Below are 27249 nucleotides of genomic sequence, written 5' to 3' on the forward strand. Positions count from 1 at the left end.
TTTTAAAGGGTAAAAAAGACGAACGACATTTCGCTAAGGGTGTTCGTATTTTTAATATAGTGTAGATATATCATAAAACGTAATACTCGAATTATTTAATGTTTGCTGCTCTTAGGGCATCTCCAATAGTGCATTATTTTTTGCACCAAATCTAAATTTGGTATTTTTTTGCTCCAATAGAACACCAAATTTTTTACCATTTTAGTGTGTGAATAGTGTCACACCAAATTTGGTGTGACACTATTCATCAACACCAAATTTAATTTATTATTATTTTATTCATCTTTTTATTTTTTTTTGAACTTTTAGTTTATCATATATTGTGTATATAATTAATTTTTATATTAAGATCTTTATAATTTTAATTTTATATCCTGTTGTTTTGATATATTAATTTTGTATATATTATATTTATATAAAATTATAAGTTAATTTTATTATTATTAAAATTGTATAAAAAGAAATATAAACATTTAAAATGAAAAATGCAAATGTAAGATATCTAATGTTGCTAAAATTGAAAAGTGAAAACTAAAATTTAAAAAAGAAAATTAACAATACATAAAATAAAAATACATTAAAATTAAAAGTACATCAAAGGAGGATACATTAAAATTGAAATTACATTAAAACATAAAACATAAGTTTATTTAATTATCTTTTATCAATGATTTCATTTTTAGTTGATTTATCCTTTAAAATAATTTTGTAATAACTGATTATATAAGTGGTGAATCTGAATTATATGTGATGAATATGGAAAAAAGATAGAATTTGTTTGAAAGTAATAAAAAATAAAATTTAAATAGAAGATAATAATATAATATAGAAGAGAGAGAAGAATATAAAAAGAAATATTCTTTTTTGGTGTAAAAAATGGTGTAATGGTTGGAGTAAATTTGGTGTTACACCATTTTGATGTGAAATTTGGTGTTAGGGTTGGAGATGGTCTTAGAGAGTCATGTTCATGACTCAATAATTATGATTTATTATATTTATTACTCCATACTTGAAATTATGGAGGCTTCATCCTCATATTAGCAACTATTATGAATTTTGGAAGGAATCTTTGGTTCACTTAATGCTTGTAGAAGATTCTTTGTAAAACTGTAATTTGCTTAATCCCATATACACTTGGATATCATTATATACAGATTTAATTATTATTTCTTTCTTGGTGATTCTTTTAACATGGCTCAAACCACTTTCCTGGTTTAGTATCTTATAGGTATTTGCAACTTTGTGTTCCGCATTTTCAAATACATATGAACTTTTGCAAAGTTGTTATATTTAAAATTAAATTGTTTGATTTAATATAATACTAGAATATTATATATAAGTATTTTCAGACTCTTATCACCTTTTATTTAATTGTTAGCTATAAATGTGATTTTGATAGCTTGCATGTGTATTCAATCTAAGTGTCGCAAGTCATTGTAAGAGTGATTTTGATTACCTTGCATGTATTCAATCTAAGTATCGCAAGTCCTTTTTTATTTAAACTTCATGCTTAATTAAATAAATAGAAAAATCTATACTATGCAGCCCTTAAAAATAATAGTCAAAAACTGTATATTTTTTTGTTAATATATAGTATAAATAGTTTTTCTGTAAAATTCCAGAGACCCCCCACCCCCACCAATAAAAGAACGTTCGCCCGCGTATCTGTCATAATTGTAAAAATTGCACGTTTAATCTATACCCATTTTTTAAAAAAGTTTTAACTTGTACCCACTTTTTAAATAACTTCAGCCCCTTTCTCCTCCTCTTTCTCCTTCTCAAAGTTATATCCGCCCTCAATCCGATAGGCCACTTAACATTGTGCGGTTTACAGACTTTTCGAGAGGTCGTTGTTCAATGCCATTTCTTTAATGCTCTTTTATTGCTATTCTTCTTCTGAATCTTGATTATGTTAATAATATATTTCATCTTCATGTACCTCTAAATCTCAGAAATTTACCCCCCCCCCCCCCCCGTTTGCTAATATTTGGTGGTTCTGGTAATTAATTCTAAAGATTTTTGCTTTCATTACACGTAGGAATGTAAAAACAAAAATGATTGTTCTGTTTCCTTGCAGAAGATTTTGAGATGGGATTCATAAGCACAATATTGGGATTCTTCGGATTTGGAATAGGGATCGTGATAAAGCTAGTGATCGGAGCTGGAGTTCGTCAGTTACAAAACAAAAACTTTAGCTCTAAAGCTGAAGTTTGTCAGTTACTAAACAAAACTTCAGCTCTAGAGCTAAAGTTCGCCAGTTACAAAAACAAAAACTTTAGCTCTAGAACTGAAGTTCGTCAGTTACAAAATAAAAACTTTAGCTCTAGAATTGAAGTTCGCCAGTTACAAAAACAAAAACTTCAACAAATAGAGAACCAAAATTTAACTACTATGCTTAAGTTCAGCAATTACAAACAAAAACTTGAGCACACTTGGTTCAGCACACTTGCTACTTCAGTCTCGTCTACTAGAATGCTGAAGTTTTGCGTGATTATCTTTGCTACTTCAGCCCCGTATGCTGAAGTTACGCGAAAAATTGGGTATGCTTACAATTTTTTTGCAAAGCAGACACAGGTTAAAACGTGACCCAAAAAGCGGGTATAGATGCAAATGCCCCGTCATAATCCCGGAAAGAATGAACTCCATCGATAGATCACATATAATCAAAAGCATATGTTGCCCGGAAACAGTTTCAGACCTGGATTCCAAGGGAGAAATGATTTATGACAATGGTAACCATATATTAATAGTGCTCTCCATTTCGGGGCAAGTTACATGATTTATAGGGTGAAGTGCCAAACCGCCCTCTCCTGAAGTTACATGTCCAATCAGCATGCTACAAAACACACAAAGAGCGAGGGAGAGAGAGAGAGAATCTGCATGGAAAAAAAGACGCAAGTCTTACGAACTCAGCAGATGATTTCTGTTCTTTATTGATATTGGATTAGGATTCTAAAATGAGCATACAATCATTAATCACAAATCTGACTGTTATAATTATGCTAAATCACCCTTAATCCTCCAGAGAAGTAATTAGCAACAAGCATATGCTCTGCACACTCTGTTTTACACCAAGTTATTCAAAAACTCTCCTAACCACGAAGCGATGCACGAGGGACAGCAGGTAATCCTAGTTCATCTTCAGCCTGTGCATCACAAGTCAGAAAAAGTTGTCAACATAGTTAAACATTAAACAACAAAAGAAGGAACATGGGCAGTATTGAGAAACTGCCAAGAGAGAAAATTCAGGATGGGGGTGTTGTGCTTTCAGAAAGATGCAGCCTAATGCTTAAGATATATGATGTAATTTATGTAAAAACAGTGTTTCTAAAAGCAAAAAGCGCAAAAAGGAGATAAGGTCATGTTGCTTGAAGCAACAATCAAGGGAAGCACACAATTTACGGAACATTATAAATTCGAAAAATATATGAATTTAGTACTATAATGATCAAATATTTTCAATAAGCAATTAATTTTAGCATCCAATATTCAATAAGGTTGATACTAATCCAACTCTTTTAAGTTAGATTAAAAAAGCAACTTCTCATTGGGATCAATTTGCGCATCATTCTTTCACGCGCACACTTCTCTAACGCACATAGCTTCCCTCAAAGAGCGATAATGCGCTGCTTCATATTGCTTCATCGCTTTAAGCGACAAAGTACACAATTTTTAATAACAATGGTAAAATGTATACTAAAATTAAGTAATTATCTCCAAATATACATACATAGATACACATACATACATACATGTTTAACAGTGAAGAAGTCGATTAATTTCGAGGTTATGCTCTATCTGATTTTACCTGGGTGTTAGCTCTGCCTGCTGGTGTTGGTGCATACCCCATTGGTGCTGATGGCAAGTTAAGCTCTGAATCAAGATCTGGTTCCTTATCAGGCTGTAGATATGAAGGGACACCTTCACCTTCAGTCTCCATGTCCGCTTCCAAAGCATCAAGCTCTGATAAAGAAGTAACTAACTGCTCATCAAACATGCTTTCACTAGAATATTCAAATGTACAAGTGCTAAAAAAATCTTACCACCCATGAGCTCTTCTTCGTCAACGTCATCGGGCACACCATAGCTTCTACCAAGAGTCTCTTGAATTTCATTGCTTACATCCATCAGGTCCACCATTTCATCTTGTAAGTTCTACATTTACACAGAAGACCATCACGATATGGATAAAATTCAAAACCATAGATATAAATAAAAAGGAAAAGATGAAACTTAGGGGTACTTAAAAGAAAACATATAACAGTAATGGAGAATACATACATCTACGTCTTGAATATTCACAGTTTTCATCACTCCTTTTAATTCTTTGTTTGCTGACTTCAAAGCCGCCATCTGAAGAGACAAAACCAAGTTAATAATCGCCAATCCCACTCCAAACAAATGAATCCAATTGTTCAATTGTGCCTTCAAACACCAATTTTCAAATTAAAATGGAACGAATTGGAGAATAATAAACTCTAGGGGACACAAAAAGAAATCCCTTCCTCATGACAAATTGGTTGTCCTCCTACCTCTAGGGAGGTAGGCAGCAGGTTCCAATCAGGTTACAGAATAAGCTTCGCTTGACAAGCCTTGAGCTGTGCCCGATGGGGCGCTACCAAGAAAAAGACAACTTTAACATGAATTTCACATAGCTGAAAAGTCTGTCAACCACAGCAACTCGTAAGCCTAACTATCCGTAATCATGCTGGATGATTGCCAGTCAATAATTTAAGCTAATTTTTCTCTACTTCCATAAATATAAATCAGTCAAAAGTTTAAAGTAAAGCATTTTAGAATTCAAGCAGCATGTGTTGTTAAAACAAAATGATGCTTCACAATATGTTCTAGATCTCCGATTTACAGGCTACTATCCATACATGAACTTAAACAAAAAATGTTTATGGACTTGTGGATCTGTGGAATATCAAGATGGAAATGGTGTCTTCTCCTTTTGGGGTAATGCAGTTAAGAATTATCCACTCAAGCAATCGATATACAGTAATATGCAATAGGACAAAATTTGGACTTTGGAATTGTGAAAATGTAACTCAGGAAAGAGAAGAACTCCATTTAACATACTGTTTGCTGAGCATCTTTGATTCCCTCAGCAGCAAATGAGACCTGGTCCAGGTTATACGTCTGATTGTATAGCATGTCACGTTGACCTTCATACCTGTCGATTATTCAATGGACAGCTTAAGCATTTCTGAAAACAAAATGTCAACACATGATCTAAGACTGAAAAAACAAGCAAAAGAAGTGTGTCTCGGCTGATAGAGAAAGTTACGCCTAAGTAGTGTCTGAAAATGTAATTTCGACCACAAACAACAAAGGGAAAACAAGAGTGCAGTTAAGTGTTTCGATTCTTTCAACTGAAATTAACGGTCCGGCTACTTTTGCTTTGCTTCAAATATAACCAAGTGATATCAGTAGAAGAATCATATTAGAAACACAGGAAGCTAGATTGTCTCCTCTTTTTTCTTATCTTTCTTTAAAAACCCGGCATGGCTTTTGTAGGAACTGCATTAAGGAACCAGCTCAATTTCCTGAAGCTCTTTAAAAAAATGGACCTCAGATAAAAAGTCCTTAAACATGACTAACCCACTGTTTCTATTTCTCGTTATATTGTCACACCAAGGAGCACCAAGTTTGTATCTTAACTTTCCATGTCTTTCAAAGTTCTGAGGGAGAGAGGCTGAGTGTGTGTGCACGTGTGTGCGTGTGCTAGAAGAGAGCGAGAGAGCGAGCGAGAGAGAGGAGCCTGGTTTACTGTCCTTTAATAGTTTATTCCAGACCTCAAATCGTTTGACTTGAAATGTCAGTATACACTCATTAACAACTAATTGAACTTGATTGTTGACAAGCCACTTTAACTTCATCACATTCGAGGTAACAATAGATTATTATAGCTCACACCTGGTTTACTGTGCTTTAATAGTTTATTCCAGACCTCAAATCGTTAGACTTGAAATGTCAGTATAACTCATTAACAAGTAATTGAACTTGATTGTTGACAAGCCACTTTAACTTCATCACATTCGAGGTAACAATATATTATTATAGCTCACATTCTCTTTTGCTTCAAAACCCTCATTGCTCGAGCTTTTATAGCTTCCTGAGCTGGACCCGGTCGAGTCTTCTTCAGCTGTTCCTTGTATCTTGCAAGTTCAGAATCAAGCTTCTTGATTTTCTCTTCCACTGTCTCACCTCTTTTATTAATCTGGACAATCAAGAAGCAATTTAAAATATCAGATTACTCATTCCTGCAACCAGTAGTAATCATCAAAACTGCTGAGAGTGAAAAATAGATAAATATTCCGGGTGAATCAACTGGAAACCATAACAAGCAACCATATTTTCATTCTACTGCCAAAGATTGTGAAACAGCCCAAGAAAAGAAATGAAAGAAGTTCAGTTCCGCTGCAATTCCCTCATGTAATTTTGGTTCATAAAATACTCGTATCACATTCAAGGGATAAAAAATAAAGCATTTTCTTTTCCACACTCAATACTAATCGAGCAACCATTTTGACACATATCGTATGATCAGATCATAAGAAGTCATAAGAAGCATGTTTGCACTAAAACTATTTCAAGAGTAGCAATATTTCGTTGACTACGATTTTTTCAACATTTTCTAAAACTTTTGCCAAAAGGGTTATACTTTTTATCTAGTTTCTATGACTAGTTTAAATTATAAAAAATATAAAGATTTGATCTAAAATTTACAAAATAGATGCAGTGATCATCAAGCTCGAATTTACATACTGAAGGATACAACACGAGGACTTCCCGTAGCAGCAGAGGGCGATGAAGAATATAACCAATGTGTTCCACTGAACCAGTCTTTTCAACACGGAGTATTGATATATGTGAAAAATCACTAATTATACCAGAAATTTGACAAATACTTAAATTCCGAACCCATAATTCCAAAAGTGTTACGGATTCAGTCGTTAGAATAGAAAGTCTGAAACCATCAAATTTAAATCCTAGATTCGCTTCTGCATGACACCTATCCTACCTCAACTACTACAAATAATAATAATAACAATAATATAATAGCTCATTGGGATCTGGTGTACTTGTGATGGTATACATCCTCGAACCCGCCACTATTTTCAGATCAGAGGAAGTTCAATTGATAGTAAAAAAAATGCAGAAAACATTGAATACCCGTTCGAAACAGCCCCAAAAAACAATAACAAAAAAAACAGAAAATGATAGAGACATTGCAGTGCATGTGCATAGTTGAGCAGTATTTACAGTACAGCTTTGGTTTTGTTAGAGAAAAAAGATTACCCTATCGGAAGCATCTTGAACGGAGGGAGGAGGTTGTGTTTCTTTCTTAATGCCGAAAACCCTCTTCATCTTTCTACCTTTCCTCTTCTTCGTCGTCGGTCTTAAAATTTAGGGTTTCTGATTCAATCGGAGTTGCTAAGTTGTAAGGCAATTGCGCTTCACAACTGATTGAAATTGATAAATTTGTACGAGTGTACTACTCTGACAAATGATCCGTTGTGCTTTGTCCGAAAAAAGTTAAAAATATGTAAAACCTTTTCAGTTCCTTACATATAAAAATAAAAATAAAAATATGCTACTAATTATTTTGTGTTTTAAATACTTTAGGCTCGTACCAAAATTTATACATTTATGAAAATAGACCTGAAATTAGGGTCGATAATTAGAAAATAAAAACATTTATTCTTGACACCCAAAGAGGGAGAATATATTATTCTTGTTTCGTGTGTCACGAGTTTTTTGCATTTACCTTGTTTTTCTTTTTGTAATAGAAAGATATATAGATATATTTTTGATGACTTAATATTGTAAGAATATATTTACACTGTTGGTATATATAAGTTCTATCCATTATGGCATTTCGTGCTAGTTGTGCACAAAATATTTGTTCAAATAATCACAAATTTGTTAAAAACGGAAAAATTGAATTTAGTTCCTTAATGATTACATTAGAAGTGAAATTCAAATACAATACAAAAAGAAGAAATACAATGCACGTTGGAAGGTGATTTGCCTTTACTACTACAAGATCTGCTGCCTTTGGATTTAGCTTAAGCATGTAAGATTAGACCATTTTGTCAACAGCAAGTCAAAAGGTCAATTAATTTCGAACTCATAACAATATAATTTGAATTTGAATGTGACCGCTTGGTCATCAAGTTGTCCCACAAACTTGAATTGCGGCTCAAAAATCTAATAATCATGCGTTCCTAGGGTCAAAAGGTACTTTTTGAAAAAAGAATTTATAGAAAATACAAGTACTCCACTTCAATTTCTCTTTGGACAAAATAAATGGTGACAAGTAATAAGAATTGGGAAAGAGACTGCCTTTTCATGATGATGAAAAATTGTCGAGAGCGGAGATTATAAAGGTATTAAGTTATATAAAAGATTTCTTACAGGATCAATCTAATTTAACCAATTGTAACAGGTCAGTTATTATTTTTATGAGCTTGCTCATGAATATGTTTAAGAAAGAGGTTTATGTATAATTACTTTACAAGTATTGAATGTGCGAATAAAATATCACATTGATAACTAAAAAGATTAGAAACCTATATATAAATTAATGTTGTGAGACCTTTTGGGAAAAATTGTGCGGACTTGGTCCAAAGCGAACAGTACTACATCATGTTAAGAGTATCTTTGAGCTGGTTTAGCCCAACAACTTAGTATCAGAGCCCAAGTTTGGCGGGGCGAGTATGCCGATAGTAAAGCGAAGGTGTGGGTCTCGGTTGGCTTACCCTTAAGAGCTTGGAGACGTGCACACCAGAAAAAGCTAGTTGCAGGCTTCGATTACGATGAATACTCTGACGATGTGGGTGACGCACGGTGAATCTCGAAAAATGACCCACGAAAATTTAAATTCAACAATAAATTGCAAACTGTAATACTCCTATATGTTTACTAACATTCACAACAAGCAGAGGATAAGCAAGGAACAGTAGGTTACAGAGCCCCCACAATCTAGTACAAGAACAGAAAGAGAAAATCAAAGAGAAGAACAAGACCCCATCTAACTGAATATAACCATATTATTAACAACTATGATGTTTACAAGGGAACTAGCTAAAAGAATACATGTTAAACCTGCAGATAAAATACAAGTTTATGAAAGTTCAGGTAGCAAACCAAGTTGCCTCCGAGTTCTTCCAACGAATAAATCTCCAGATTTTATCATCCCTGGAATACGTCCAATCATCGATAAACAATAAAACTGAGCTACAGCCTCTCTTCTGCCTAGAGCAATTAATGACAATGGCAAAGCAGCCTTATATACATTCAAGTTGTTGTCACTTGGGTTCTTCATTAATAGTCTGATGTTCTTGGCAGCTACCACTGCGTGTCGTTGAGCCAAATATCCTAGTTTAAGTTCCTGGATTTTCACCAGTACTATGTCATAATCTCTTATTGTAATAAAATGTATGCATCATTTATATAACAACACATACAAGTTATTGTCATTTATATTGTAAAAGACACACAGTAAAACAATGCAAATATAGAAGTAAGAAGCAGTAAGTGAAACTGTCCTAATCGACAGCTCAGGTTTATATCATGTTTCTTACTGTTGCTTCTCAATTATAATACAAAGTTGGTTTTTGCATGTAATAAGAAGAAATTTGACATCGGCTATATACACATCAAAACGAGATATAGGTAAGCGAATCTTGGTGAGAAAAATGGACAAAAAGCATAACAAGTGGTCTCTCCTTATGCAGGACTCATTGCTTAAAAACAGAGGCGCAATCAAGATTTTAAGGCGACGAGGGCATCAGTATTCTGCTCAACCAATGTCCCCTAAAGGCTTGTAGAATTAAGAGTGCTACGTAATTTAAGTTAACTATTTTCAAGGTATACACATATACATATACAAGGTTTCTACCGAGATTTACAGGGTCTGGTGACCCCCTCAAGGTTACACATAGGTCCGCCTCTGCTTAAAACAATCTAAAAGAAATTACGTATCACAAGCTGCAGTTTGGTTGTGCAAAATGGAGATTATTTACAGAGGAAGTACACATGATACACATTAAAAAGTACTCCATCATTTAAGGAAAAAAGACTGAAGTCTTCTGTACATAATGCAGAATAGCTCAGTTCATATGATTAAAACAAGCATGAAACTGTTGATTCCTTGAGAAGCATCTCACAATATTTGGCACAAGAGATCACTATAACCTCTTTGGTATTTCTTGACATAGTATTATATCAGCTGTTTACGGAGTGAGACTTCCAAGGTAGTAAGGGAAACATGTTTCAATTTTCTTACCATAATCATTTTGTTATAACAATGTAACAATAATAAATATGAGTTTTCAAAACGAAAAAGAAAGGTACTATAGAGAAAGGCTTGAAGACTTACAGGGATATCAGTAATATCTCCGATGCCAAAGACATTGCTTCGACCCTTAACTCTCAAATTAGAATCAACCATCAATCTTCCATGAATGTCCAAACTATCCTTCAATGCCGTTTCTTTTATCCATCCCGAACCAATTGGCTTCCCAATGCAAATAAAATGACACTCAGCATCTATACTTTCTCCACCAGATGTTTTATAAACATGACCATCTTTTACAGCACTTACATCTACAGATTGCCCCAGAATTATTTCAACATTCCTTGATTTTAGCCAATTCACTACCTTTTTGCTTGCCCTTTCTCCAATAAATTCCAACAACATTGATCCCCTATGCACAATGGTAACCTTCTTATCGGGATAATCTACAGAAATTTCAGCAGCTAGTTCTACGCCTGTTTGTCCTCCCCCGATTATTAATATGGAGCTTGAAGATTTAATCTTTTCATGATCTGTTAACAAAGAAAAATGAGTAAAACTGAAGCTGTTCATGAGCCCTGCAAAAAGGAAAGAACAACAACAACAACAAAAAATCCAGTGGATTCCCACAAGTGGGGTTTAAGGAGGGTAAGAAATACAGTTGTACACAGCCTTACCCCTACCCTGGAAGGATAGAGAAGTACTTTCCGATAGACCCTCGGCTAAAGAAAGGATGAAAAGAAGTAATGACAACAAGTTACAACAGCATAACAGTTAAACGCTAGATAGTTATAGCAATCTAAGAACAAAAAGATATCACACTAACACTAATGCTATCGAACTGAGGAAGACAAAGGGAAATGTTCGACTACCTACTAACTTCTACCCGAATTCTCGATCTCCATATTGTTGTGCCATGTCCCGCCTAATCAGCTCTCCCCAAGACTTCTTTGGCCTACCTCTACCCCTCCTCATATCCACCAAGACTAACTTCTCACGCCTCCTAACTGGAGCTTCTGTGTTTCTCCTCTTAACATGTCCGAACCATCTCAACCCTGCCTCTCGCATCTCAATAGGAAAGGTACACAATAACTAAAACTCAATCGCAAACTATTCGAGTTTGATTGTATGAATCCTCTATATTCATTTTGCTTTGTTCGGATTCATTTGGTTCCATTACTAGCAAAGTTTTTAAGGAAAAAAAAGATCAATCATGCAATCTATACAAGTATATCAACTGATCCATGATGTTACCCGTTTGATATTGACAGAACTTCTCATCTTTTGTGTAACCACTAACATCTGAGTGACCAGTAGCAATCACAACGTAATCATATGCAACTCTGTCGCCTTTTGCAGTTACTACCTCCTTATCTGTGATGTCAACAGCAGAAGATGTAATGACATGTCCATGGGGAAGGTATTCGGAGTGGCTAAAGATTGCTCTTTTTGCAAATGAAGGATCACACATTGACCTTAAAGCTGCCCAAGGAATCTCAAAATACTCCTTCCTGTTCACATTTCTTGCATTCAGTTAATTAAGAACACACTACAAATAATAAATTAATACTACTATTAACCATGTTATTGGCCAATAATTTCTTCCATTGGTACAAAATAAGCTATGTTCAAAAAATGGACATTGGACCTAACTCAACCTTCCCTAACTCAACCTGAAGAATAACTTATGAGATGAGGATAGTCCAAGACCACATAAGGAGACAATACTTATTCCTCAACCAATGTGGAACACGTTACACCCCCGCAAGCCCACTACGGGACATCTGGAGCGTGAACAACATAACATGGAGGCCCAACACAAGGGTAAACTAAGAATAGGGAAGGGTATAGCTCTGATACTACGTTAAAAAATGGACCATGAATTTAACTCAATCCAAAAAGTTAGCTTATGAGGTGAAGGCAATTAAAGACTATATAAGAAGACAAACAACTAATTCTCTCAACCAATGTGGGACACGTAACCCTATCATTGAAAGAATATACTATGTTTCGTTTCCAAATTAATTTGTGTCGGGCTATAATAATTTCTTTGTATCTATTTAACCAATAAAAACATTCAAATATCAACTAAACCTCAATCTTAAATTAGCTATAATCGGCCTTTACCTGATGATAGAATGACCAAGGCTTATAGTCAGTTGTATCCGTTGGAGTCTCCTATACAATAAATTTAGTGGCGGAGACAAATTCTGACAAAGGGATTAAAAAGCATACATAAATGTCACACCTGAGATTTGAACTCGTATTCTCTAATATCAAGGATCTGAGAATGCCACTTATATATGTGGGGGTCGCTAATTTTTTTCCTATTTGCCATAGAGTATTTCCACTTATTCTCTAATAATTTCCCATAGAGTATTTGTTTCAAAAAAATACATGCTCGTTAGGCTTGAGTTTAGAATAGGTTATATATGTGGGGGTATCTAATTTTTTTCCTATTTGCTAGTATAACTTTGCGACGAATCCTCTTCATTGCATGCGGCTCCGCTACCTGATAAATTTAGGTTTGATTCCCACTACCCCTTCCCCCTATGTAACGCGAAATAATAATAATGATAGAATGTGGAAAAAAGCAGAAAAGAATGCTCACGTATCGATGAGAAAAACATTGGCCTCGTCTTGAAGTGTCTTTGCAATAAGAGAGCCAGCAACTCCACCTCCAATTATCACTACTTTTTTCTTCTCTCCCCCAATATCCGCCATGCTCATCAATTCGTAAATGCAGCATATAAACTAATCAAGATAATCAAGCAGTATAATACCCAAATACCCAATAAAGTTTTAAAGAGAGAACTTATCCAAAATGGCCTCCAAAATATACAAATAACAGGATAAAGTTGAAAATTTTTTAGAAAGAAAAAGAATATGATGAAACCAATTTCCTGGTTTTTTTTTCTCAGGGATGAGAAAAGACAGCCAGGAAACGTAAACAAATCTTGAAAAAATTGTTGGTACCTAGAATATTATTGTTTCTGCTTATGAAAATGGTTCTTGTTTTTATTTTTATTTTTGTAAGGGAAAAATGGGACACCGGCGAGGTTATCGCCGATACCACTGTTTTCTGTAGGGGGGTGAAGGATTGAAAGATGATGAATAAATAGCGGTATAATAGAGGTAAAAAAGAATGTAATGGTGAAGAGTAGAGCGAGGGGCTGTTTTTGAGCTTCCTCTGGTTTTGCATGGCAGGTCTTGCGTATTTCTCGGTAATTGTTTCAAACCGTTCATCCTTATGTTAATCATTATTTGTAATTCGTTTTATGGATAATTCTTGCCAACCCTTATTGATGAGACACAAAATCATGATACTCAATGGACAATGTACCTAATGTTTACATCAAATTATATGAATGTATCATGATTAAGTAATAAATTAAGATAAAAATGAGTATTGGTTAATTATGGTTTTCGTGAGAACAATCACGTGTGATATATTCATTGAGTTGATGTATGCAATAGATAAAAAAATTCTCAGAAATTATTCCCTTACATGCTATAATTAGTATCGGTAAAACCTTACTCGCGTCTGGTATTTACTTCGTGCCAATTGATGCAAGACATATTGTATATGCACGTTTATTACTTCGGCATTGGTCAAGTGATGTGTGCTCTCACCCATATCCTTTAGGCTTTAGCTAACCAAGGATCATACCATCTTTGCATTTTTCACATTGGGCACATTCAATATAACAAGCTAAATTTAGATGTTTACATGAAGTTATATCAATTTATCATGATTAAGTGAAAAAGTTATATATAAATACATATGTAACATTATATGGTTTAGTGTAAATAAAGGATGCGGATAAGTTTTTACTTGACTTACCTAAGGTTGAAAGTATCTACTTCTAGTCCTACCCCAAATTTGGAGGTGTCTAACCTTGACTGATGCGTGAAAAGTATGGGTGTTTAACGGATGGGCGGGGCCGGGCTGGGTAGGGAATTTTAGTACCTGTACAGGTTATGGTCCGGGTCGGTTACGGGTTGGGGCATACCGGGTTTAATGGATTCGGATTTATCCGGGTAAAAATTGAACCGTAAGAGTTACGGGTTGAGGGGGTCGGGCCGGGTTTAGTGTTTTTTTTTGTATTTTGTATAACTATTTTAAGTTATATTAATACTTTGTATTAATATAAAGAATATAAGGAAGATGGGAAAAAATTGCACTTATAAATTGCAAGTGCTATATTTATTTCAAAATTCAAACTTACAAATTGAAAGTTTTACATTTAACAACAAGTAAACTAACCAAAAAAGAATAAATTCAAAGGTTTTGCATTGCCTTAGTAAGTTCTTCATAATCAATATGAACTGAGTGACCTTCTTCTGGAGTGTTAAATTCGGATGGGTTACCATGTGTTAATATATCTCCAAGTTCCTCGTCTTCTGGGCTATCAACATCTTCACGTCCTTGATTTCTTCGTTCCGATCTAATCCAATCTGTGAAACATACTAAAACTTCCAAAGCATTGCTTCCCAATGAGTGACGGGTGTCTCCAAGTTGTTGTCTTGCTTGGCTAAATGCACTCTCTGATGCAATAGTTGAAATTGGCACATTCAGCACGTCCCGAGCCATAGCGAAAAGAACAGGAAATTGCTTTCCATTCTCATGCCACCATCCTAACGGTGAAAATTCCTTTGTGTGAGGCTCTTTTTGCTTCTGCAAGTAGAATTGAAGTTCATCAATGTTCCTCCTACTGATTTGAATGTTAGAAAATGTAGAAAAAATATTAAAACTATCAAGGCCTTCTTCATCATCCACAGTAGCAGAAGTGGTACAGTGCATAGTGGGATTAACATTGCCTACATTAAGAGCAGCATCATTAATTATATTTGCATAATAATTATATAATTGTTATAAATATTCATTTAGCTTGTTCATACAAGTATATAAATCTGGGGTTTCAGTTAGTTCAATCTCCATATAAGTATATAAAGCATTCATTAATTGGTGACAATCAGACATCTTAATAGAAGGATTTAAAACAGCACCAATTAAGTAAATCGGAGGAATTGGAAGAAATATTTTTTGAATTTTGCTTGCATTTTTTCAACAACATCCCTATATTTTTCTTTCTTCTTAAATTTAAAGAGTAGAAAAGAAATTTCAGCTTTATGTACTAAAGCCATAGTAACAGTAGGATAATATGCTCCAGAAAACTCAACAACAGCTGTATAAAATTTATATAAAAATTTAACAACATCATTAATGACCTCCCACGTAGTAGTTGTTAACATACGGTTTGGATCAGTACAATGCGCATTAGCAACTTCAGTTATTGTGAATCTATATTTGTAGCAACATTTTAAAAATATATATGTATAATTCCATCTAGTAACAATTTCGTATGGCATGAATCTGGGTTTAAGGTTATACTGGACACACTTATTCTTAAATTCCTTTATTCTAGATTGTCTATTATTTCCTTGAATAACATCAACTGCTCTTCTAACATGAGAAAGCTCAGTTGAAAATAAATCAAGGCCACTTTTAACAATTAAATTATTAACATGACATGCACACCTAACATGAAATATTTCATCAAGAGGTGGTTGCAAATGCAGTTTTAATATTGAAATTGCGGCATTATTGTTAGAAGCATTATCAAAAGACATACACAATACTTTTTGCTTGAGATTATAAAATTCAACAACTTCACAAATAGTAGTACTTATAAACGCAGCAATATGACTCTGATCTTCATCATATTTAAAAGCAATAATACATTTTTGCATACAAGTAGTATCATCTATCCAATGACATGTAATTGTCAAATAATCATTTTCATTAACAGCATGGCCAATATCAGAAGTTAGAGAAACTCTACAAGGAAGGTGGCTAAACAAATAACGTATGTATGTTTGATATTGTCCATGAAGTCTAAAGATATCAGCTCTACAAGTACTTCTAGGGATACCTTTAAATAAAGGATTGTAAATCCTTTGAATATACATAATAAGATATGATGAAGAAGCAAAAGAAAAAGGTAGACAACCCAAAGCAATCATTTTTGCTAACTCCTCACGATCCTTCATTTTATCATATTTCACAAGACCTCCAGTAGTAGGGTTTAGAGTTGATTGATTTCCATCTCCATCAGATCCTCATTCTATAGGATGCTCAATTCTCATATGTCTACTAAGTGTCTCAGTCCCCCTAGTTGTCCTCCAGTTTTATGTTTAAAAGTATCATTACAAAGTTTGCATTTAACTCTATCAGTACCTTCTATTTTCTCAAAAAAATTTCAAACCTTACTTCTTTTTCTACGATTACTAGTCCGGGCCACAAGTGGTCTACTACTAGCACCATGACCATCACCCCTGCTAGCAGCTCCAACACTACTAGGTGTAAGTGGTATCTCATCTTCCATTTCTAATTCATTATCATCTATACCAAAATCTTCCTGCAATTGTTCATAATCTATATTATTATCAGGTAATATTTCAGGAATATTTGGAGAGGTATTTAAATTACTACTAGATGTTGAAGCTGAAGAACTAGTTTTTTTTTATTTCCCCGATTAGTGACCTTGTTATAAATTTTTTTTGCAGCATTAAACATATTGTAAAAATTTAACTACTAGCAACAAATAAATATGCAAATAAAATGTAAATAAGAGAAAGAGTTGGAGGGAGTGCATTGAATTCGGCAATAAATTGAGCACTTGATGATTTCACAACTCCAATGTTACCACGAAGAAACGTCAATTGTTCCAATTTTGAAGTTCAATTGTTCAAACTTCAAATAATAAATACTACGATAAATTAAATTCCAAAAAAAAAGAGCCAAATAGTTGATTGCACTTTAATAGGTGAAGAATGAAGATTGAAGAATGAGAGAATATGAGAATTAAGAGATGAGTGAAGAAATGAGGAAGAGGGGGGGGGGTATTTATAGTTTTTCAAGGGGGGTTAATTTTTTTAAAAAAAATAAAATTGGGCTATTTGTGCAATTCAGCCGTTGGGCAACGACCATTTTCTGAAATGGACCGTTGCCAACGGTTAGATCTGGGCCCAATTTTAAAATAAAAAATTTTAATTTTTTTTTTACCGTTAAGTCGGTCTAGGCCGGTCCGGTCCGGGTCGGGCCGGTTAACCGATTTAACAACACTGTTCATCGACCGGGTTATACCGGTCCGGGTAACCGATATTTCAAATGTAAACGGTGCAACCCTCCAGTCGCCCTTAACCCAGCCCCCTTCTACCGGTCCGGGCCGGTTTTGGTTTTAACCGGTCTGGGGTGGTCCGGAACCAGGCTGACCCGGCCCGTTTAACACCCTTAGTGAAAAGACATAATTAAGTGAATGAGATGCACTTTTTCAGTCAAAATAGCACGGTCTAGCCAGTTTTCGGACTGGTCATTCAAAAATAGCCAGCGTTTGCCAAGCCATTGAAAAATAGCCACTATTTTGTTGCAACAAAGACCAATCCAGCATAATATACTGGAGTTCGGTGCACCTGTGTATGAATTTCCAGCATATTATGCTGGACCGATATACTTTGTTGGAGACTGGAGCATCGGTGCTCCAAACTCCAGTATATTATGCTAAATTTCGATTACTTTTGAAACTGTGATTATTTTTGAATGACCACTTGTAAATCTGGCTATTTTTGAATTTCTCCCACTTTTTCATCATGCATCTTCCTTTTTTTTTCTTGGTCCGGGCTTAAAAGCCTCCTTTTTTAATGGACTCCAAAATTTTTAGCCCAAGCATATAAAATACGGGCTAGGTTTGGCCGGTCTACTGGGTGTAGCTCATATTGACAGCTCTATTGTAAAGATTGCCTGACATGTGACTTTACCAATTCAATCTGTCGTAACAAATTTAAAATTTAAATTTAATGAGAGTTTAAGGTTCTAAATTCTTCATAAATATGAGTTACAAACTTGACATTTATTCTAATTCTTTTCAGGATTTTCTCACACCTATGTGATTAAGTAAAAAAAAAAAATGATCAATTCGATGGTACCTATTCCCGTCACTATATATCCGCCCCTGGCTATGAGATTCATTCAGGATATTGCTAAGACCTTTTTGAACCCAAAGTGCGAGCAACATAGTCTCACAGTGGAAGTAGGAAGGATGGAGAAAGCAGGATAAAATGGTAAAAAGCCTTAAGAAGCCCCCCGAATTTGTCTCGAATTACCAGTAAGAAGCCCCCCGAATTTGTCTCGAATTACCAGTCACACGCCTGTACTTTGCAAGAACCTATTAACCCCCCCGAACATGTCCGAATTGGTACTATTACAGCCCTGAAATGCCACGTAGCACAGAGAACTTTACACAAATAGTTTCAAAGTAGTTTAATAGGGTTATGAGAGGAAGAATTTGATGCTAGTAATTAATATAATAATATCCAGTTTATACAATCACTACATCAAAAACTTTCTATGAATTGGCTTTTATATATATGCCTTCACAACCAGTTTGAGAGATATTCATTTGTTGGTTTCAAGCCACTTAAGAATGCCTTGCTCTGCTTCAGTGAGTTGCTCTTTCTTTTGCTTTAGGTCACCTTCTAGAAAGCCAAAATAGTCTCCGTAGTTGCGCTTATAGTAACTGTCCAATCTCTAAATAGAAGAAACAGAGGTAAAAAGCTGTAAATAATTAAAACAAAGCAGAGGATGTAGAAATGATATAACTGAGCAAATTGTAGAAAACCAAAAAAAAAGAAAGAAATTTATAATTCACAAATATTTTGACACTATGCACTTTATAGGATGTAGAAATTCCTTCAGCAATATGTCAGCATAATTTTTGTACTATCAGTGTATTTAATCCGGTTGTCGCAAGCAATTGCCTTATTTTTAAAGAAGAACTAACCTAAATAGCCGTCTTCCCGATCATTTATACTAAAAATAACCTACGGATATATAATATATGTATAATTCATATATAATATGTGTATAATTATGTAGAATCAGTGTATAATCTATATATACCGGCTAGAAAAAGTAAAAAGTGAATCTGACTGGCTATTCCTGTAAAACTTCCTTTAAAAGATTACTTTAGCTTGCTGCAGAACTATTTGCATCCGGTAGTCAAAAAAAATATATAAAATGGTATATATAAATGTATATATATACAAAATATATATATTTTTCGGCTATTATTTTGAGAGCGGCTATACAATGTCATTTAGCTGTAGTATCAGTGACCTGATCGTATAAAATTTCTTTTACACTGCTAATGTATAGAAAGTTAAACTCATGATAGTTACCTCCTTATCATTCTTGGCCTTGTTCTCTTCTGACTTCTTGAGATATCCTAAGAGCCATAATGCAAAAAAAATATATTATTTTCAATAGTTGTGATAAAATTTTAAAAAATCAAATAGGAAGGAAAATGTGAAATCCAAGCAACACACTCTGAAGAAGCTCAGTTTTAGAATCATTGACTTGGACAGCTGCAATAACTGTTGAAAATATAAGCTCTCTCCTTCCATGCCATGTCTCTTTTTTTGTTGTCACTTTAATTTCTTTGGTATCAGCTGCTTGCACATAAAATCTTGAAAGAGAATAAGCATTACTTCCAGCAGTTAAGGCCATAGAGAAGACAAGTTATTTACTTGTTATTTCTCCATTTCAAAGGTTGGTATAGAAGCTAAAATCTTATCTTTTGTATGTGACAACTCTTGAAATATCTATATATGTGGACCCTTGGGGGACCATTACTGTGGTTCAGGAGTTATATAGCCATGTAAAATCTACTTAGCATATTTTCTGGTTCTTGTTGATTTTTCTATTTATAGTTTCGTGTTCCTAGATCTTTGTTATTTTATGTTGCGTCATTCTTATCAGTATTGCTCGTAGTATTCTTGTATTTCTTTTCTTAGATCTTTGTTATTACATGTAGTGTCTTTGTTTTTTTCTTGTTGTTGTTATTGTTGGTTACTTCCAGTTTAGTGTTCCTTAAGCCGAGGTCTATTGGAAACAACCTCTCTACCTTCACAAGGTAGGATAAGGTCTGTGTACTTACTACCTTCCCCATACCCTACTTGTGGGATTATACTGTGTTTATTGTTGTTGTGTTGTTGTTGATTTTTCTTTGATAACACTGGTGTATGGCCAGCTTGTGCGGATCTCTACTATTTAATGGAGTACATGTTACCTCCTACCAGCACAGATACCGGGTAACTTTGACCATCAAGACTTGGGAAATGGGAGGAAATCACTTAGAAATCATATAGTCTTTGTTTCTCTATTGCAATTTGAGCCCTAGTCTCCCACTGTTTTTTTTATCTGTAATTATTTACTCAAAGTTATGTTTTAATAACGTTGATAATTTTACAACACCGTACCATATGCTACAAGTTTTGACATACACGTGTAACGCGCGTGCCAAGAAACTATTATATAAAAAAGGAGAGTAGATTTAGTGCTTTTAATTTTTTGATAAGTGATATTTCATTACTTTTTTTTTAAACCATGTATTCCTAGTCCATTGGCCCGACTAATCAAATTTCGCGTCAGGTAAACAACTAAAGACGGTAAAGCGCTCCTTGCCAAACAGTTCTCCGAGACCTTTGATTAAGGATTGAGAGATCTCAAAAGTAAGTAGAAGTTGTTTATATGACTCACTTCTGAGTAATCTCCGGTCATCTCTCAAGTTTGCTAATTATATATACAACATGGTATTGCATAAAAGGCATCTTAGAGCTACACTTGCTTATAAGGGTGAAATTGGTGTATAGAAGAACTAACAAAGTAAAAAATGATTAAGACAAATTCCATTTGTTGGATTGAAGAAGTAATTGCATTATGTCACAAGAAGCAAAAGCTACTCACTTGTAAAAGGCATGGAAAATGACCACACATAGTTTTCAACACCAATGGCATATAAAATTATAGTATATACTAAAAACAGATATATCATTTTTTTCAAACCTAGAAGAGATGTGACAGAGGACTTTGTCAAAGTAAACCACCTTCTCTGTAAACAATTTGATAATTGCTGGTATTAACAGTGAAATGAAGACACCTTACAGACACTCTATCCATTTTTTTCCCCTATTAAATCAAGTTTCTGGAGAATTTTGATAAACATAAATTAAGTCATTGACCTTAGAATGCGAAGGGGAATCTTGAAGCAACGATAAAGTTATCTCCGTGTGACCTATAGGTCACGGGTTCAAGCTGTGGAAGCAGTCATCACTGCTTGCATTAGGGTATGTTGTCTACATCATACCCCTTGGGGTGCGGCTTTTTTCGGGACCCTGTTTGAAAGCCGAATGCTTTGTCCATCGGGCTGCCGACCGTAGAATGCAATTTTTTTCAATTTATTAGTAAAAACCTAGACAAAATAATGCTGTTTTATTCATGAAGACTTTCTAGGAAAGAAACTTATGAATAATTTAGTTTAAGTGTTTAGCTAGACAATAAGCATTTAACTGCTGTATAAATCTTAACACTTGACAACCTAGGATATTGTTCATCATCTTGAAGCTATGTGGACCCTCAAAATATTCCTTATATTTGCTACTTTATTTTGTCATTTTTCGATCGTTTATGGCTGCCATGAAAGTGAAAGAGCAGCTCTATTGAGCTTCAAATCAATGCTGACTGATCCATCTGATCGGTTATCTTCATGGCAAGGCGGAAATTGTTGCAATTGGGAAGGAATCAAATGTTCAAGTTCAGGTCATGTTGTAGTTGTCAATCTCCGGAATCCTAATCCGGATGAAGTCATAATCAATGTCAATAAGGAACTTGTTTTAGATCCTAACAACACATCAAATGCCCTCAATGGTACTATATCTCCATTGCTCTTCACTCTTAACCATATGCAATATCTTGACCTGAGTTTCAACAACTTCATGCTCTCAAAACTACCTACTGAGATATCAAACTTAACAAAGTTGACTTATCTTAACCTCTCAAATGCCATGTTTCAAGATTCCATCTCCACACAATTTTCAAACCTTACATCTCTTAGGTCGCTTGATCTTTCGTGTGCTAATTTAGTAATTGATTTATCTTCTATTACTATTAGCTTGACATTACCACCAAAGTTGGATTTCGGCTCACTGTCGTCTTTTATCAGCTATGGTCGATTATCCAGTCCAAATCTAAGGTGGTTAGAAGGACTTCGAGGCCTCAGATATCTTGTATTGGCAGGTGTTGATCTATCAAAAGCCTCCGAATCATTTCATTGGGCTAAACCAATATCAAGCCTTTCAAATCTCAAGTCACTTCAATTTCCCTACTGCAAAATTTCAGGAAGAATTCCAACAGGGCTATTACTTAACCTTACTAAGCTTTCTATTCTAGAAATGAGTTCTAACGCTCTAACATCCTCGATGCCTGATCTGCTATCGAATCTCACAACCCTCTCAACTCTTGATTTTAGCTCCAATGATTTAGATGGTCATATCCCTTACCTTCCTCAACTTGAGGAACTTTATGTTGCTAGTAATCCTGCTATGATCATCAATCTTGTTTCAATGTTTTCAGTCCCATGGTCAAAGTTGACATTTGTTGACATAAGTTTCACAGGGGTAGGTGGAACGATTCCTCCTTCGTTAAGCAATTCAACTTCATTAACTTTTTTCCGAGCTGATGGATGCTCGATCCAAGGGTTGATACCTTCTTCCATCACAAACCTTAAGAAATTAAGTGTACTGATGCTCAATGACAACAATATCACAGGCCAACTCCCGGTAATCATGTCCAGTTTAACAGGTCTTCAGTACTTATCTCTTTTCCAGAATAGATTACAAGGGCAAATTCCAATTTCAATTTGTCAAATCCCCTCCCTTGAGTACCTGAATTTAGAATGGAATGAGCTAACAGGTCGGTTTCCCTCGTGCATACTTCAGCTTCCTAAGCTTTCATATCTTTATATTCAGATGAATGAGCTGAATGGCAATATGCCATTGTCTTTGTTCCAAAAGTCTAGATTGGATCAAATTAGTATAGGTGCTAGTGGATTGTCATTGGAAATTGACGATCAAGATCAACCCTTTGTGCAAACTTTTCAGCCCATGATTTTGGAATTTACATCTTGCAACATGAGAGGAGAAATCCCAGATTTCTTCTCAAATTTGACAAACCTCACAATCTTGAATTTGGCTAACAACAGTCTATCAGGAGCCATACCATACTGGTTGTTCAATCTCCCTTCCCTCTCTGTACTAGATTTATGCATGAATAACTTTGAGGGAGTTATACCTTCAACAATTCAGCTGAAATCTTCTCCTTTTCCAACAATAATAAATTTGGCCAGTAACAACCTTCAAGGTCCAATTCCTTCTCAGCTCGAGAATGTTAATGTCATTGATTTGTCAATTAACAACTTCATAGGGTTAATACCAACACAGATAGGAGAAGTTCCCGGTATCAGGTCCATATCCTTATCCGGAAACAAAATTCATGGTCCAATACCTGAATCATTTTGCCAACAACCTAATATTCTCCAAGTTCTTGATCTCTCCAATAATAGCTTGTCAGGCACCATTCAACGTAATCTTGGAAACTGCAAGTCTCTCATTTACCTTGATCTTGGACAAAATAAGCTCACTGGAATTGTTCCAAAAGAACTTGAACGCGTTACAAGCCTTCGTTATCTGGACCTGAACGGGAATGAGTTTGAAGGATCTTTCCCAACGGTGATTGAAAACTTTCAGGATTTGGAGATTCTGAACTTGGCAAGCAATAAATTTGAAGGAAGGATACCAAAGTTCATCGGTAACCTACACCACCTCCGTATCCTCGTGCTCGCATCAAACTGTTTCAATGAATCTATCCCAGAAGGGCTAGTGAAGTTGGAAAATCTACAATATATTGGTTTTTCCAGGAATAATCTATCTGGCCCCATTCCTGAGAATCTTGACGGCTTGAAAACAATGATGAAAAGACAAAATGAGGCGACCATCTTAGGTTATGTTTATTCCCTCAAGTTCACTGGTGCGCAGCTAGAAATTGTCACCAAAGGACAGACACAATTGCTTGAGTCAGTGTATTCCTACAACACTGGATTTGACATCTCAGGCAACGCTCTCACTGGTAAAATCCCTGAGAAAATTGGCCTTTTAAGTGGACTTCCATTGCTGAATCTCTCACATAATAATCTTTTCGGACTTATCCCAAAGACTATTGGTGAGATGAGTTCCCTCGAGTCATTGGATCTCAGTTACAACCAATTAACAGGGGAAATTCCAGAGACATTAACACTGTTAGATTTCCTTCAGGATCTCAACTTGTCTTATAACAATTTGAGTGGAAGGATTCCAAGCGGTCTGCATTTTGACACTTTGTATCAAGATGGAACAGCATATATTGGAAACAAATACTTATGTGGTGCTCCTGGTGGGATGAACTGCAGTAACAATGGTCCATCTATCACTGAAACTGTAGAGAACAAATATGATCAAGAAAATGTCCTTTTTATTGTAGTTATATTCTTGGGCTTTGTAACAGGACTTTCTGCAGTATTTCTACTCTTATATTTGATAGATGATAATTGGAGGAACATGTACTGGAGGGCAGTAGACAGAATTGTGTTGAAAATAGTAAACAGTGAATCATGATGTATATGCACTATATTTTGTTTGAAGTATAATAAAATTTAGTATCTGCATAAAATTCCGTAGTACTTACACAATGTTTGGTTTCCAACAAAAAATCTGCATAACTAATATAATACAAGAGCAGTTTGTGCAGCTCTTGACATCTCTAGTTGTATGTATCAAAGAACTAAGTATAGCCTACTGATCGAAGGCAACTCTTGGAAATCATACAACTTTTATATAGTGATGATAAAGGAAGTACATCATCTGCAACTACCAAAATATGGGACTTGGGAATAGCTTATATATTGAGATTAAACTAAGTATAGCCTACTGATTACCAGTTATGAGCAACTATCACTATATGAAAATGGCTATTTGATAAACTGGTACCTAAGAGTCTGATTTCGATCCCTAAAACATAGGATCAGATAGCTAGTTGCTAGTTGCCACCCATTCTGGGAAACACTTCTCGCTGGCCTTGCGCCGCGAGAGAGCATTCCAAGCATAGGCATTAGGGAAAGCGGAGACAGAATTTAAAGCTAATGTGTGTTGCGTAAGCCAAATGTATATAGTGTGAATAAGTCACAACTACTATACGAAAAATTTATGACAGCCGCCAAATAATAAATAAGCCAATAAAGCAACATTAAAAGGAACTCCAGAATTTACGAGGTTCGGCTAATTTTGCTTACTCCTCGGACACAACCAATATTTTATTCCACTCCAAAATACAAGTGAAATAATACTAAAGAGAGAAGATACAAATGTCTTAAGAAGATAAGAAGGCAAATGAGAGGTGTATTTAAATCCTAAACATTAGGCCTTCTTTTATAGGGGGAAAATCCCCCCAACTCTACTTCCCAACCGATGTGGGACAATTTGACATCTTCAACAAATCTCCACCTTGGCAAAATTCCACATCTTCAATTCTCTCTCAATAACAAATTTTGGTTGTGTTTTCATCTTCAATCTTCAGTGTTCAACAATGTTGATCAAATCCAAACAATGTTGAAACTTGATCGTAGTCACCACTTTTGTCAGCATATCAGCAGGATTCTCTGTAGTATGAATTTTCTTCACCGTGACTCCACCTTCTTCTATGATTTCTCGTACAAAATGATACCGAACATCAATGTGCTTCGTCCTTGCATGATAAATTTGGTTCTTCGCTAATTGAATAGCACTTTGACTATCACAAAAAATTGTGATACCTTTTTGTTCAACACCAAGCTCCTTTAGCAATCCTTGAAGCCAAATTGCCTCCTTTACAGCCTCTGTAATAGCCATGTACTCTGCCTATGTTGTAGACAAAGCAACTGTTGACTGCAAAGTAGACTTCCAACTAATTGGTGCCTTTGCAAAAGTAAACACATAACCAGTAGTTGATCTTCGTTTGCCCAGATCACCCGCAAAATCTGAGTCACAATATCCAATTACAGACTGATTGCATTCCTTCTCAAAAACTAACCCAACATCTACAGTATTATGAATATACCATAGAATCCACTTCACAGCTTGCCAATGCTCCTTTCCTGGATTATGCATATATCTGCTAATAACTCTAATAGCTTGTGAAATATCAGGTCTCGAACAGACCATTGCATGTATCAAGCTACTAACAACATTTGCATATGGTACCCTTGACATATACTCCTGTTCAGCTTCATCATTTGGCGACATAGTAGTACTTAGCTTAAAATGGGGAGCAAATGGAGTACTAACTGGCTTAGTCTTTTCATCTATGCTAAAACGTTGTAGTACTCTTTTCAAATATCCTTTATGAGATAAACAGAGTTTCTTTGAACGTCTATCTCTTATTATCTCCATGCCAAGAATTTTCTTTGCCTCACCCAGATCCTTCATCTCAAACTCCCTCTTCAATTGAATCTTCAACTTATCAATTTCTTCTGAATTCTTGGAAGCTATCAACATATCATCAACATATAAGAGAAGATATACAAAGGAACCATTTTTAAGCTTGCGCAAATACACACAATGATCGTATTTGCTCCTCTTGTACCCTTGCCGCAACATAAACTCGTCAAATAGTTTGTACCATTGTCTAGAAGATTATTTCAATCCGTACAATGATTTTTCAAGTTTGCACACCATATTTTCTTTTCCAGTAACTTTGAATCCTTCTGGCTGAGTCATGTAGATTTCCTCCTCCAAGTTTCCATGTAAAAACGCAGTTTTTACATCCATCTGAACTAGTTCCAAATTTAATTGTGCTACCAAAACCAACATAATTCTAATGGAGGAATGTTTTACAAGTGGAGAAAACACTTCATTGTAATCAATTCCCTCCTTTTGAGCATATCCTTTGGCCACCAATCTTGCTTTATAGCGAACATCTACTTGGTTAGGAAATCCTTCCTTCTTTGCAAATAACCATTTGCACCCAATTGTTTTCT

At 35.1% G+C, this 27249-nt stretch overlaps 5 protein-coding genes across 5 annotated transcripts; 1 reads left to right on the forward strand and 4 right to left on the reverse strand.

Moving 5' to 3' along the window:
- Window positions 1-2901: 2901 nt before the first annotated feature.
- LOC104245054 (vacuolar protein sorting-associated protein 60.2-like) lies at window positions 2902-7553 on the reverse strand. Its single transcript, XM_009800610.2, has 7 exons — window positions 7306-7553; window positions 6072-6223; window positions 5083-5176; window positions 4282-4353; window positions 4044-4155; window positions 3809-3963; window positions 2902-3146 (listed from the first exon to the last, which is right to left on the reverse strand). Exons 1-7 carry the CDS (start codon window positions 7372-7374, stop codon window positions 3093-3095), a joined length of 708 nt encoding a protein of 235 aa, XP_009798912.1. The 5' UTR covers window positions 7375-7553; the 3' UTR covers window positions 2902-3092.
- Window positions 7554-9041: 1488 nt separating this feature from the next.
- LOC104245053 (uncharacterized) lies at window positions 9042-13397 on the reverse strand. Its single transcript, XM_009800609.2, has 4 exons — window positions 12918-13397; window positions 11561-11817; window positions 10391-10839; window positions 9042-9400 (listed from the first exon to the last, which is right to left on the reverse strand). The coding sequence occupies exons 1-4, from the start codon at window positions 13034-13036 to the stop codon at window positions 9134-9136; spliced, it is 1092 nt and encodes a 363-aa protein (XP_009798911.1). The 5' UTR covers window positions 13037-13397; the 3' UTR covers window positions 9042-9133.
- Window positions 13398-18638: 5241 nt separating this feature from the next.
- LOC104245052 (uncharacterized) lies at window positions 18639-19934 on the reverse strand. The gene is made up of 3 exons (XM_009800608.2): window positions 19694-19934; window positions 19547-19593; window positions 18639-18896 (listed from the first exon to the last, which is right to left on the reverse strand). The coding sequence occupies exons 1-3, from the start codon at window positions 19872-19874 to the stop codon at window positions 18765-18767; spliced, it is 360 nt and encodes a 119-aa protein (XP_009798910.1). The 5' UTR covers window positions 19875-19934; the 3' UTR covers window positions 18639-18764.
- Window positions 19935-21880: 1946 nt separating this feature from the next.
- LOC104245051 (receptor-like protein EIX2) lies at window positions 21881-24853 on the forward strand. Its single transcript, XM_009800607.2, has one exon. The coding sequence runs from the start codon at window positions 21881-21883 to the stop codon at window positions 24851-24853; it is 2973 nt and encodes a 990-aa protein (XP_009798909.2).
- Window positions 24854-25267: 414 nt separating this feature from the next.
- On the reverse strand, window positions 25268-26515 carry LOC138868435 (secreted RxLR effector protein 161-like). The gene is made up of 2 exons (XM_070145989.1): window positions 26212-26515; window positions 25268-25374 (listed from the first exon to the last, which is right to left on the reverse strand). Exons 1-2 carry the CDS (start codon window positions 26513-26515, stop codon window positions 25268-25270), a joined length of 411 nt encoding a protein of 136 aa, XP_070002090.1.
- Between the last annotated feature and the right edge of the window lie 734 nt (window positions 26516-27249).

The sequence above is a fragment of the Nicotiana sylvestris genome, chromosome 5, assembly GCF_000393655.2.
Source record: "Nicotiana sylvestris chromosome 5, ASM39365v2, whole genome shotgun sequence".
NCBI classification, from domain to species: domain Eukaryota; kingdom Viridiplantae; phylum Streptophyta; class Magnoliopsida; order Solanales; family Solanaceae; genus Nicotiana; species Nicotiana sylvestris.